Source organism: Silene latifolia, chromosome 4 (assembly GCF_048544455.1).
Source record: "Silene latifolia isolate original U9 population chromosome 4, ASM4854445v1, whole genome shotgun sequence".
Taxonomy (NCBI): Eukaryota; Viridiplantae; Streptophyta; class Magnoliopsida; order Caryophyllales; family Caryophyllaceae; genus Silene; species Silene latifolia.
The window spans coordinates 33,530,655-33,544,760 of record NC_133529.1 but is presented as its reverse complement, the minus strand read 5'-3'; the positions used below and the strand labels follow the sequence as shown (position 1 = coordinate 33,544,760).

The following is a 14,106-nucleotide window of genomic DNA, read 5'->3' as shown; positions in this document are numbered from 1 at the left end:
CCTAAGATGAATGTTGTAAGCGAGGTAGTTAGACATTCTCTTTTAAGCTTATGTGATTGCAAAACAATGCAACAGTGTTATGCACCGTGGTTTCTGGTACAACCGTATAGAGAATTTTCGGAAAATTCCTAAGTGTTCAAATCTTTTCAAAAGCAATATTCTAAAAGGTTTGAAATCTGAAAAACAAAGTTTTGAAATAAGTTCAGAGATATAAGAGCTCAAATTCAACAAGTCAACTCCTCTAGAATTGTGCATCTTACTTTTTAATAAAATGGAAAGTTGAAGTTGTCAAAAGATTAAAACTGGAAATGCTTTTTGGCATTTTATTAAAGGGTCACATGTTGAGTGTCTTGGAGTTTTAAAATATGAAAAAAGCTAAAGCATTCTGATTTTTGTGTGCTTAAGCAACACCTAACACTTACAATCAATCAAACGCTACTTAATTTATTAACGAATTATATTATCTAAGGTACCCACCTTAGGTCATTTCTTCCACTATAAATAAGAAACCTTAGACATCATTTATTGCCAAGTCTTTTAAGAGCATTCATTGTACAACACATGCAAATAATTTTAACATTTAAAGCTTTGTTCTTCAATCATTTGCAAAACCGTTTTTCTGTTTTCAAAAGTCTTCGTTTGTTTTTCAAAGCTACAAAATCTTCAAGTACTATCAGTTCGTTTCACTGTTGCATAAAGAGTAAATTCAATGATTCTCGTGTTTAAGTCTTAATTGTAATCTCCATGTTATTAAGTGAACCACTGAGATTCTGACTCGGTAAACCTGTGAGATATAACTTAAGTCTAGAAGCAAAGTGGCTTTGAGCAAGTGAAAGTCTTGAAGCGGAGTAGCTTCAAGCAAGTGCAATCGGGGTTGGTTAGAGCAGTTATTTTCATTGTAATGTTTTAGTTAAGTTTGAGTAAATTTCTAAACAAGCAATAAAATTGGACGTAGGTTCCGGAGTACGAGTTGAACCAATTTTTTAAACATCGTCTTGTTTGTTTATTTACTTTTACGTTCTTTTATCATTGCACTTTTATTTATCAATCTCGCTCCATACTGTTGCATAGGGCTGTTGTACCTCTTGTGAACTTGCAATCCATTAAGTTTCTCAAGTTAGTACTCAACACTCTTACTTGTGTTAACTTCTAACCAATTCAAGTAAAGAAAATTTTTAAAGGTACACCTAATTCACCCCCTCCCCCTCTTAGGTGTTTATCGTTCTTAACTCTTCAATTGGTATCATTGCCGACAGTTCGGCTTGGGACCACAAGGTGCGATGTGGTGACGGTGCTCGAGATGGCGCGGAGTAGCGTCGTGGTTGCGGAGTAGCACCACCGTTGGACTCTCTCCTTTGGTTGACCAGAGATGCGGAGTAGCATCGCGTAGAGTAGCCTGGTCTGCCCGACACGGGGTTGTGTCGGGTGCAGAGTAGCACCAAGTGAGGAAGAGTTTCAGCACACACATACACATGTGAAAAGGGGGAGATTGTTGAGGTCTTTTTCCATATGTATGTGAGGGGCATTGTCCCACATCGGTCGAATAATAGTGAAATGACTAGCTTATAAGTAAGTGAGCTACTCCTCCTACCACCAATTGATTTTAGGATGGAATCTCATTTCCTTGTAGGCCGGTCTCATGCACCTATTTCTATAAGCCCGCCGCGGAGGACTCAAAACCTTGTCTTCATCCCCCCAATGCCGCTTCAGCTTGTCTTCAACCACTTTAGTAAATGTAGTATAGACAACACGACCCCCTGTTGGTACCAGGCCTCAGTTGACTCTTAAACGAGGATATCGAATCAACACCACGCGGCCCTCTAATGTCACGAGGCCTTATTATTGGGTCTCTTAACCCTCATTATCTACCCCACTTTGGAGAGGTAGATTCTCATTCCGTCCTTCAGGCCACTCAACAATGTAGTTAGCAAGTGTTTTGTTCGCCCTCGGTTAAGTCGAACCTTTGGGCCTTCTCGTCTTTGACCTGCCTTCGTGTTCCACCGAGCACTTAGGCAGTCCCCTCTATTTGAATATGCACTCCAGCCAGCGCATCCTTCTTCAAGATTTTGGAGCCCTCACAACTTGGTGCCTCTTGTTTCGGCGTTCGTTGCCCATATTGCCGACATCCGAGGGCCCTCATTGTCCTTGTCCCCATCTACGGTCTTCACCACGGAAGACCCCATCGGCAACATTGACCCGTCACTCGACTTCATCACTACTGATGCCCTGTGGAAAAACTGCATCCCAAGTACTAACTTAACATAAAACAAATTTATATGGTCCAAAAACAAATAGAAGTCATCTAACAGAACAGTTGTGAAGTCGAGCTCCCTGGACCACCCTCCCACTTCGACCACGATCTTCTTAGCCACTCCTTGGACACGACTCATCTTCCCATCGAAAAGTTTCAAGCTGCCCTTTACTTGGCTGAGGACAAGCCCCAGCCGATTAGCTTCTTCCTTGGACACAAAGTTGTGATTGGCGCCAGAGTCGATCTTGGCGACGGGTCCCTCCAGCTTCTGCATCGCACATATCCTCCGCAACGAGCCCATTCTTAGCTGAACCTCGTCAACATCAAAGTCTTCGTCATACTCCTGGTGATACTCGGCCAGCGCCCCTCTTCTACATAATGTAGGAGGTAGGAGCTAATGTCACTTGAGTGATTGATCTAGTTTCTCTGAAAGTAGCTTGTGGTTACATATAGAAACTATCAGGAGTGATTTATCATTTGTTTTAAGTTTCTTGGAGGCTTCCTACTATATTCCGCTGCACCTTTCATAGCTTTCGGTTATTCATCATTTGTTTCTGCTTGATATCTATGTTATTTTGACTTCTTCACTCTGGTTGCCTATGAAACAGACCTGACTCTTCCACGCATCATCTGAAGCTTGAAAATATGTCAACTTTTTTCCCGAAATAGACATGTAGGATGTTTTGACATGCACCTGCGTTGTATACTTGAAGCCATGTATGTGTGAGCGTCATTGGATTATTAATATTTGGTTCTCGTAATGTACATGGTGGTGGGTCTGAGTTTATTGCATGACATGAACCGTTACTTGGGTATGTCACTGGAAAGGGAATGCTCACATGCAATTGCTTAACAGACCCACTTTCACACATGCTAATCCAATCACAAGCATTATTTGCTAATACTGAGCCATCTGTGTGGACTATGATACAAATTATGTCAATAATGACATTGTTTATGATTACAAGTTTTATCCGAGATTCGGTTCTTAAATTGAACTTGAATCTGAAACCTGGGATGGTTAGGCTTCATTCGAAATTAGCCAGACCTGAAAGCGTTCTGATTATAAACGGAGTGCAACAGCATATGATAAGAGTGGAAAGCTAAAATTCTGTTACTGAATATAGTTCAGAACACTGTTTCACAATCATAGTTACAATCTGCAATTGCTTGTCATTCTTTACAATTGTCTTTGAATGGTTGTTTTGGCTTTTCCTCTTATGTCTATTACAACTTCCCCTAACCGAAAGCCAGAGAAAAATATAAGAGTAAGCTAATAGTGACAGAGACAATCACTTGGTATTAGGCACATTGGGAGTAAAAGTGGATACTAAAGGATGAGAGAAAATCCACAACAGAAGGGGTTTCAATGATGCTTACAGGATGAACAACGCTTCCAGAATCGTCCCCATCGGGTCTTCAAATACAAACCCTTTGAAAAGGAGCAAAATCGAGGTTGAGCCATCACGTAGCAAGTTTGGTGTAGGGGTATAATTGTAAATGTGACAAAAGAGGTAACAAAATTTACACTATACTCAATTTACTTTTTTGACAGGATAAAGTATATGGGAAATGGGATGAATTTGATTTGTAGTACTTTCTGCTTGACTGTTCTGTTTGTGAATGTATCAGGAATTGTGGTTGGGGGCTTGGGGCTAGCATTGACGGCCTCGCCGACAATTAAGAGTACCAGCACCTGATGTGAGCTCAGCGACGAGGCTGGATGGCTTTGCTGACAAACTGGACGCCCTCGCGTAGCTGGCACCGGCTCCTGATCCCGAGGCAGTGAAAAAAGCGCCATTTAGAAGTAGATCACCTTCTGATCTCCAGTTCCAGCTTTTCCACCCGCCCGTATCGCCTTCCACCCTCTTAGTCACCTGGAATTGTCATGTATTTTATTCATTACTCGGAGAAAAGAACAAATCTAGATAGCACCATCAGATAGAACTGTCTGGTATTTTCAGTTGAAAAATGGGTCGGCCGGGTTTAGTCCTAACCTGAGCGCTGAATTTGGGTTTTGTTTCTTTAGAACATGATTAAGATGATGGGTTCATGATATTAAAAAGTGACTTAGGTATGGGTCGGTCAGATTTGGGAGGGTGTACCATTAAGATCATTTCATAGAATATCTGCTTGTTTTGCTTTACCTCTTTGGCGAAAGGGTTGACAGGGGCAAGGTATCTGTTACCCTGGCTGTTAATGGTGGGATTGGCACTGCCTCCAATGGCGTACATCTCCCAGTGGGTGTAGTCATTGTTCACGACGTGGAAGTACCCATGCCTGCACCTGTAATTAGGGTTGTTGTTCGAGTTAGCGAGGAGGATACTGAGAGAGTGAACCAAGAAGCACATATAGTACTTGGGATTGACAAGTACCGTGGCATCCTCTGGATAAGGCCTTCTCCAAAGTGGTTGTAGGCAATGGTTACCTGCATTATCTTATCCCCTTCGTACGAGTCACTGTGACCAAGTAACATCACCTGTTTCCCATCAGAAGGTAAAATAGTTCCCGGTTAGTCTTCTAAGAGATGGTTTTATATAGTGATATCATGAAACCGTCTCATATTAGAGTTTATAATGTTTACCTCATTATGGTGAGTGAAGTAGTTGTTAGAAATGGTGATTGCTGTGGAGGCCATGACAGCGTCGACAAGTCCATCAGCGCAATTAGCAAGAGAATTATGGTCAATCCAAATGTGGCTGGCACCAAAGATGGAAATCCCATCACCATCAGCAATGGTTCTCCATCCAAAATGCGTTGGCGAGCTTCTAACCATAGCGTTACCAGTTGGCTTACAGTCGTGGATGTTGAGACCGTGGATGATCACATTAGTAATGTACTGTATTGTAATGCAAGCTCCATTGGCAATATGTACATTATATCCCCTACCATCAATAGTTTTAAAGCTGTTCATGATTAGCTCTTGTTTCAGGGTGATAACCATGTCCCTCTTGAAAATAATCCACAGTGGTTCTTCCTGGATGACAGCATGGCGAAGGGTCCCGGGAGTGGGATTAACTGCGTCATTGTCACCTGGGTCAGTCACCACGTAGTATCTCCCATCACGTCCTCCAACAGCATTCCGACCAAACCCAATGGCACAGTCAGCAAGCCGCTTTCGATTCTTTTGCCAGTTAGGATCACATCTCCAACAATCATCAATTGGGTTGCCTGTCCCACATGAGAAATAGCCTAGGTTTCTCCTTGCTGTACTGTTGCTAATACTCCTGAACATTATCGAAACATCAGTCTTATTATATTCGAAACGATCTTATTGTATGAGACGGTCTTATCCAATGACAATTAAAAATTAACAAAAAAGACTGGTCATGTGACAGCATGTGCAAAGGTGCAGGGTTTGATGATACAGAAAGGATGACATACATACGGAACATACGGAGAAAAGAACAGAGTACAGAATTAATTGTTACATCCACTTTTTTGGTGTTTAGATAGCATTTTATACCAAATGACATGTCATATGGTCTTACATTAAATGCAGGAAAAAAAATGAACATCAGTGAAAACGAATGTGTAGTGTCGGTAGGACTAACCAATAATCCTACTGTGGAGTAGTTCAGCAATTCAGCTGCTAAAGAGAGGCTACTCATTTAATGCTATTCATGCTGGCCACAATGAATCACTCAAGAATTTTCAGATTATTAATAATGGTTTTCTTGAATGTAATCCTAGAGTCCTACATCACTAAGAAAAATAATCCCGACCCGACAATACATGGTATTAAATCTCGGTTTTATGTCTGGTTTTGATCAACGTGTTTACTTTTATAACTCGATTGTAATTTGTAGTTTCGACTAAGATTTTATAATATACCATGATTTTAACTGCTCGCTGAGGACCATTTTCCGTACAATATTAGACAGGCTGACGGAAGAAAAAAAAACAAAATTTGGTACTAATAGAAGGTATATGGCCCTATGGCATGTGTGTATAAAGCATTCATTGCGTTAACGTTAAAGTTTCTACTACATGCCATATGACAGTTATGTGATACCTGCATTTGAGGCTACAACATCCACCTTCTAGCCGAAACCGAATGCAATGCTAGATGTACACAGCCTTACTCGAGACGCTATTTTTTGCCTAATGATGTCTATGAGTAAGATGAAAAATAAAAACGATATTTATCATGTGGGGTCTAGGATTGGAAAGTTAAATTGATGAAAATCCAAATATGTAATGAAAAGGAGGTCTTGTTGTGATTAGATCTTGGTTTTTGCCAACACATGAGACATGACATAAAAGCTTCATAGTCATGTGATGGGAAAGTGTTAGCAATAGAGATTATGTAGGGGAAGAAGAATTGATGCGTACAAACAAATATAACCAATTTTAATATGTACCTTATCAAACTAAAGTGGTGAATCATTTAACTACATCAAAAACCAAATCCCCCTAACATATTGGAAGTACATTGTACATGTATATTAATATACACGAGTATTTCACTAATAAAAGACAATGTTTTATAACCCCACACTGGAAAGTGAAACTGCGTCACCTAATGACACTAAATTTCGATACCACCTTTTTTCATGTTTTATGTATGATTTAATATATAACGATTCCTAACTTCATATTGCTTTATACTCCCTCCCATCCAGACTAAAGGTTACATTTGACTTTATTACGCTTGCCGAGACGCGTGTTGTAATGTGAATATCTTTAGTTGCACATTATTAAAAATTATAAAAACTTAATATTCTTATAGCATTCATGACGACAAATCAAACAAGATCTCGCATGACTATGTTTTCTCTTATACATTACTAATAATAGCAAAGATTATATACATTCATGAATAGTGTCAAAAAGTCAAATATAACCTTTGGTTTGGATGAGAGGAAGTATTGATTATTGAATGCTGAAAAAGTGATATCGAAATTCACTATCAACGAATGACACTTAGGGTGTGTTTGGATTGAGGGAAATGGAGGGAAAGGAAGGGGAGGGAAATGAGGGGATTGATTTTCCTTTGTTTGGATACAAAAAATGGAGGGAAGGAAATGGAGGGGGAGGGATTTGGAGGGATCCATTTTCCCTCCTCAAAGCCTAATTGGAATCCCTCCAAAATAGGCAAGATTTGGAGGGAAAATGGTATCCAAACACCACCATTTCCCCTCCCCTCCCCTTCCTTCCCCTTCCTTCCCCTTCCCTCATTTTCCCTCACCTCCCTTTCCCTCCTATTTTGCTATCCAAACACACCCTTAGTGTACGGTGATGAATGCTAAAACAACAATATAACATGAAATTAAATGTGTGAAGAACTCTTCACGTGGCAAAGTCATGTGGGTTAGCATGGAAGCACATCAGAAGATTATAACATGGGGAGGGGTCCTAATCTAAGAGAACAACATAGCATCATATGCTATTCCATCCTATCATCCTATCTTACTGGAGTAGTATTTAATAATTAAAGGCTTAACAAACTAACATTATACTCCCTCCGTCCCGGTCATTTATTGTCCTTTGGTTTTGGCACAAATACCAAGGAAATGGGGAAAGGTCAATTATTAAATGACATGTGGAATAAATTGAATGTGAATGATCAAATTACTCATCAAATTCATTCTTAAAATAGAAAGAATGACAAAATGATCGAGACACCCCAAAAATGAAAAAGACAACAAATGGCCATCGGCAGAGGAGTAATATCTTAGTATAGGATTAAGATGGAGGTATTATGCGTCCCAATTCGAGTCCCTCCTCCTCTCTATTATAAATTTATAATGCGATTATTAAATACGCACTTCGTTAAAATTAATAACGGCTTTTCTATCATGTGCCCACTAGGCACATGATAAGAAAACCAAAATGGAAATATTTAAAGCTATTTTTATGGGAAAAGTGATAAATGTGGTTCCTTATTTCAATTTCCCATAAAATAGCTTTAATTATTTCCTTTTTTAGTTTTCTTAATAAATACCATAGTTAGAGCAATAGCAATTGTCAATTTGTCATATCATATTTGTCTATTTCCAATATTTAAGAACTTTAATCCACAATAGATGAACTTTTTTTTTCCCTTGGTCAAAGTTTTAAGACACTTCACATTTTCTATGCATTGTAATTGGTCATCACATTTCCATATGTTTATCAACCTAGTTCTTATTTTAGAACTCAATTCTTAAAATTAAGAACCAACTTTATGATTTAGTAGATCAACTCTTTAAATAAAGTTATTGTTGAAGATCTCAAAAATAAGAACTACTATTGTTAATGCTCTTAAAGAGTAGTAAAATAGACTTCTAGGTTAATTAATAAAGATAGAGATATTAGGCCCTAAATAAAGGCTTGACAAATGGCGAATGGCCCCATTTATGCAGAAAAAGCTCACTATTGGCGAATGGCCCCATTTATACACCACAAATGACTGATTAAATTGTCAGTGGACAGAATTCTATTGGCTACAAACTAGTCTAGTACGAGTAAATGTTTTTTAACCTTTTTACTCCCATCAATTGTGCTCGAAAATGACGATTTAATAGTTTTCAAGAGCATTGACTACTTTGACGCGGTATTGGTAAAAATTGCTATCCTGGGCATTAAGGGATCACAAAGTATTCATTAATTCACGCTCTATTTTCTTTGTTGTATTTAATTTTTTTACATTGTTGTTTATTAATGAAGAGTATTTTAATTAAAGATAAATTATTAGCTGACACGAAATTAGCAAGATATATTTTGGGGTCGTTTGGTTCGCAACGGGAAAATGCAATGCCCGGGAAGTTCTAATTACTATGTTATTCTAATTCATGTGAATTTGAAAAAGTTGTTTGGTTGCATGTGGGAACTCCAATTCCATAGGAACTTCCACTTATCTAGGAGGGGCTAGGTAAGCAACTTCCTCCATTATGGAGGAATTAGAGTTCCTAGAAAGGTCCAATTCACATGAATTAGGGCAACCAAACAACTAGTTATTTTCACACTTCCCATGAATTACAATTCATGTGTTTTTAATGGGCAACCAAATAAGTTTACATTGTAATTTTTGGTAAGAAGTTATGAAACTTACTCCTGAACCATGGAAACAATCTCATGTGGTTGTTTGGCCACCGCTTGATCATTTCTCATTTCAACCTCCTTAACCCTGAAAGATTATAAAAAAAAAAGTTAATTTATCAAAAATTATACAGTACTAAGTTTTTATGAAAATGATATGGACAAAGGTTGCTATCATCAAATAAATTTCCTTTCATAAATGTCCAACTAGAATCCTATTTTTAACAAAATGTTGTATGGATGGCAAACAACTTTAAAAGGTATTGAACTAACGACATTAAAATTCGATTAATACACTTAAACTGATGTCGAATGCTATTATGCTAGTAAGAGTATCCATCAATCAATGTAGGTTGATGGAGGCTAATCAATGTAGGTTGATGGAGGCTACAAGTTATCCAATTTAGGCACATTAGTATAGCAACGAAATGAAAAATTGAACTTAATTAAAAACCATTTGTATATATTTTCAATATTAAATTTAATGGATGAAATGGTTAAAATATCGCAAATTAACTCACGAAATGACGGAGATGACCTCCATTATAGGAACGTGTATTGAGGTCTATAGCTCTAAGGTGAAGGGTAATTAGGTCATTTAAAGAAAAGGACAAAGCAACATTGGAATCTGAGCTTTTGGCATGACGATAAAGTGGATCAACCACGGAAACTAACTTAACGATTTTCTTCAGTTTTCTAACGATTTAGATTCTCGAATTTTCACATCTAACGGCTGATATTAAACCAGAAAATGTAACTAACCTATCCGCCATTGATGAGTTCTTCAAGCTCTTCAGTTGTTCTTCAATCCTACACACAAAAACAATGTCGTTAAATCTTCCGAATATCACAAATTCTCAAATACTTCTCATTTTTTTACAGAGTTATAAGCTATTATAAGTTGTTGTAAGTTATACAACAGTCTTACAAAAGAGCGATTACTGGTATAGTAGTACCTAGAGTTAAGGAAGTCTTGATTATGTTGTAATCTGCCATTAACGAAACCGAGAAAAATGACGAAAGTGAACAATGTGAAAAAGGCGAAACGTTTTGACGAAATTTCCGCCATTAATGTAATATGTGAATGTGTGCGTGTTTGTTAAAATGGGAAAAGAGAGAGATGAAGAATCGAAGAAAATGGCGAAGGTAGGCGGGCTTTTATAGGGGAATTGAAGTGAGAGAAATCAGAGAATCGTTGAAATTTTTAGGTTGGATTAAATTCGTAAAAGGACCAACCAGCAACCTGATTTCACTCTGTTTTAGTTTTACCTGTTAACTGCCTTTTTTGGCAGTTGATAACTCCGAAATCCTGCTTGCTCTCTATTTCTAATTTTTTATACTACCTCATATTCTAAATAACTGTCCCATTTGTCATTTCCGTCTATTCACATAACTGTCTCATTTGTCATATTTGGACATGATTTTTACTTTCCTACCCTTAACTCTTTTCTTTATTTACCACCCTCAAACCACCCATAGGCCATAACCCATCATATTCAATACTTTTCATTATTTAACTCATATATTCTTACCCCTATACAATAATTTTCATTATTTTAACTATATTCCTTAATTTTCGTGTCATTGTCCAAATGAGACACTTATTCGGAATAGGAGGGAGTACATTAGTTTTTCAATTGAATTTTCGTACCACTTTGAATATTAGGTACGGAGTATTTTTTAAAATTAACAACTATATTTGTGGTATACCGGTGATTTTATTTGGATGAGAGGGGTATTTAATTAGATATTCGAGTATTATGGTGAAATAAATCCGCTCTCAAAAAACTAATTAAAATATTTGAATTGATAATTGAGCGAACATCCAATATAAATAAATTTAAAGAGTTTGAAACCCAATTCACTCTGAATCATAACTGAAATTTAAAATTCAATATGACTGAATGATATCAGAACCTGAATACATCTGAATTGGTGATCAAAAAATAATTATTTTCTCAGAAAAGACTCCCATTTTAGGCGTTTCTTCATTAATCGTATATTTATTATTGTTACATTGAACTATTGCATTCCAATTGAAAAGTATAAGGAACATTAAGCTAATTGTTTATCTTCAACTTAAAAAAATTATGAAACTCACTTTAAACTAATACTCCTTTCATTCAACTCCACTTTGCATATATGCTTTATGCACAAATATTAAGAAAACTATATTATAGTATTAAAAGTACAACAAGTGGGTAGAAACTGTAGGAATTTTGTGTAATTTGTGTTAAAAGTGGGCCTTAATAGTAGAATTATAGTATTATAATAACAAAAGTACAACCAAATAAGGAAATAATGAAATATGCAATGTGGGGTTGAATAGACGGAAAAGGAATACATGCAATGTGGAGTTGAATGGAGGGAGTATTAACCCAACCTGAACTATAGCCGATTCAAAATTGTACAAATCGATTAGAGTGCCTAACATTTTTTTTGGTTTAGATACATAGACTATAGAGTAGAATCTCATTGATTTAGAACCGTAATTGACGCGACGGCGAGTCACGTGGTGGTGGGAACACTACCAAATCAGCATAATGCGAGGGGTTTTCCTTGTTTGAAATTAATTAATATTTAAAATTAAAATATGTTGATAATCACAAATAATAATGAGACGGTAGATAAACCGTACATCATGTGGGAGAATAGACAGGTGTCAATAAATAAGCATATTAAAATCTTGTTATCTAATGACAAATCAATTCTGAAGGAGCCTCTCAGCATGATCCCACCACCGTTTCTTCCGGTTGATTTGCTTACGCTAAACCTGCCTTAACATTATTGTTGTTGTTTTTTTTTTTTTTTGATGACGAGGGTTGAATCACCACGATTCCCGCACCACCACATGGGCCAATATAAGCCACCCCCTTTTTTGGGGCTTTGCGAAGTAATCATCGTGATCATCGCCCAAATTTGCAGTAGTCGAACCCGGGACCTCTCAACTCCCGCATTTATGAAGCTTCAGGTTTAACCATTCCACCTGACTAACACCACTTGGTTTATTGTTGTTGTTACTTGCTATAATCATTTTTAAGACTTGTGATTAGAGTGGCCGAGTGCATGGGGTCAATGAGTCAATGGTGTTTATGTTTTCTTACCCGCTTTGCTTCTTTCAGACCTCACGTTCTTCAAGTGGCCATGTGTGACGATCCGCACACTTGAGCCCTTAGATTTATTTATGCTCATGTAATTTCATTTCCTTTGTACATTTGTAGTAAGTATTTTCTTAGTAGTTTTAGAATAGGTTTCCATAAATAGGTATATCGCTATTCTGAACTAAACTTGTAAATTCAATGTTTCCTGCTACCAGGATGTAATAATCAAAATTCCCTCTTTAGGGAGTACTAGTGAATGAAAATCTTCTTCCTACCTTGTGCCTTCGTATTGCTTGTTGTTGCTTTGTTGTGAACGACTTTTAGCCTTCACTTTACTAACAAGTCGTGTTTGTGGGATCGACACTAGGATCCCGACTCACACCCCGAGACCGATTACGAGTGCCTAGTGCTTGACAAACACTAGTGCCTGACGCTCTCGTTGCAATCCTGTCGAGTGTTGCCGAGACCCGAGTATCGTGCTAGTGAGTGATCCTTCACTAGTACGAAGAGCCTTGTCGCTTGCATCTTGCCTCGAGACGGGCAAGGGTGCGCGCCACGGTTCGGCTAAAGTACCGGACCGTGACATTTGGTATCAGAGCCCGGTCTTCGGACGGGCGTCTGCAAGCCGCATTTGTTCATCGAGATCGAGAAAATGGGCGATACAATCGAGGACCGAGTGGGTGCCTTAGAGGAATCATTCGACGTCAAGCTTCCCAAACTCGAGGGCATCGTTAGGCGGATGGCCGCGAGCCTCGAGGAGTTGCAAAAGACGGTTTGTGAACTCGAGACGAAGGTGGACGGGTTGAATACCCGCATCCAAGCGATCGGTGATGCGATCCCCGATGATCGGGAGGAAGAGATCAATCATCTGCATCGAAAGGTCGAGATGTTAGAGAACACTTGTGCCACGCTCGTGAAAGCGGTGGCCAATGACGGGAAAACTTTGGGGGGCCATAAGGTGAAGGCACCCCCACCTCGTGCCTACGATGGGGCGAGGGATTCGAAAGCGGTCGATAACTTTATCTTCGATATGGAGCAATACTTCCGAGTAAGTGGGCTCGACGAAGACGCGGAAGTTGTCACTGCAAGCATGTATCTAGTCGACGATGCCAAGATGTGGTGGAGGGCTAGGTACAAGGAAATCGATGCGGGCACGATTACGGTGACATCGTGGGCCGACTTCAAGAGGATCTTGAAGGATCACTTCTACCCCGAGAACACGGAGTTTGTTGCTCGGAAGAAGTTGAAGGAAATCAAGCACACCAAATCAATCCGGGAATATGTGAGGGAATTCTCAGCGTGCATGCTCGAGATTACCGAAATGTCCGAGACGGATAGGACATTCGAATTCATTGATGGGTTGAAGAGGTGGGCACAACAAGAGGTCATGAGGCAGAATCCCAAAACTCTGTCTTCGGCCATATCGGCTGCGGAGCGCCTGCTCGACTTTCACGGGGAGCGAGGGGCACCAAGAGTAGTGGCACCAACGGGGAATACGGGTGCGTCACAAAGTGGGTACAATGGACAAAGGCCACAAAACAGCGCCATTTCAGTTGGGAACAGTCGGTTCCGCTCGCAAGGAAGTCAAGCCCAATCGGCGAGCACTACAAACTCGCCCTCAAGCTCGTCTTCGAAGGCGGGAAACTCTACTGCTTCCACAACGAAGAGACCGTTCGCGTGTTTTGTGTGCAAGGGTCCTCACCAGATGGCCGATTGTCCGAACAAAGCGGA

The 14,106-nt window shown here is 39.0% G+C and overlaps 1 protein-coding gene across 1 annotated transcript; it reads right to left on the bottom strand.

Moving 5' to 3' along the window:
• Positions 1–3,344: 3,344 nt before the first annotated feature.
• LOC141653402 (putative pectate lyase 8) lies at positions 3,345–10,614 on the bottom strand. Its single transcript, XM_074461156.1, has 7 exons — positions 10,231–10,614; positions 10,037–10,084; positions 9,288–9,362; positions 4,836–5,478; positions 4,627–4,730; positions 4,399–4,537; positions 3,345–4,128 (listed from the first exon to the last, which is right to left on the bottom strand). The coding sequence occupies exons 1-7, from the start codon at positions 10,341–10,343 to the stop codon at positions 3,907–3,909; spliced, it is 1,344 nt and encodes a 447-aa protein (XP_074317257.1). The 5' UTR covers positions 10,344–10,614; the 3' UTR covers positions 3,345–3,906.
• Positions 10,615–14,106: the final 3,492 nt, after the last annotated feature.

Bases quoted from the DNA above. Each gene is read 5' to 3' on its own strand.
- LOC141653402 (XM_074461156.1), bottom strand. From the start codon at position 10,343: ATGGCGGAAATTTCGTCAAAACGTTTCGCCTTTTTCACATTGTTCACT. The intron at 5,479-9,287 runs GTAAGTTTCATA...GATAATGTTCAG, and splicing joins ATTGTTTCCATGGTTCAGGA to GAGTATTAGCAACAGTACAG. The intron at 4,731-4,835 runs GTAAACATTATA...GATGGGAAACAG, and splicing joins ACTTCACTCACCATAATGAG to GTGATGTTACTTGGTCACAG.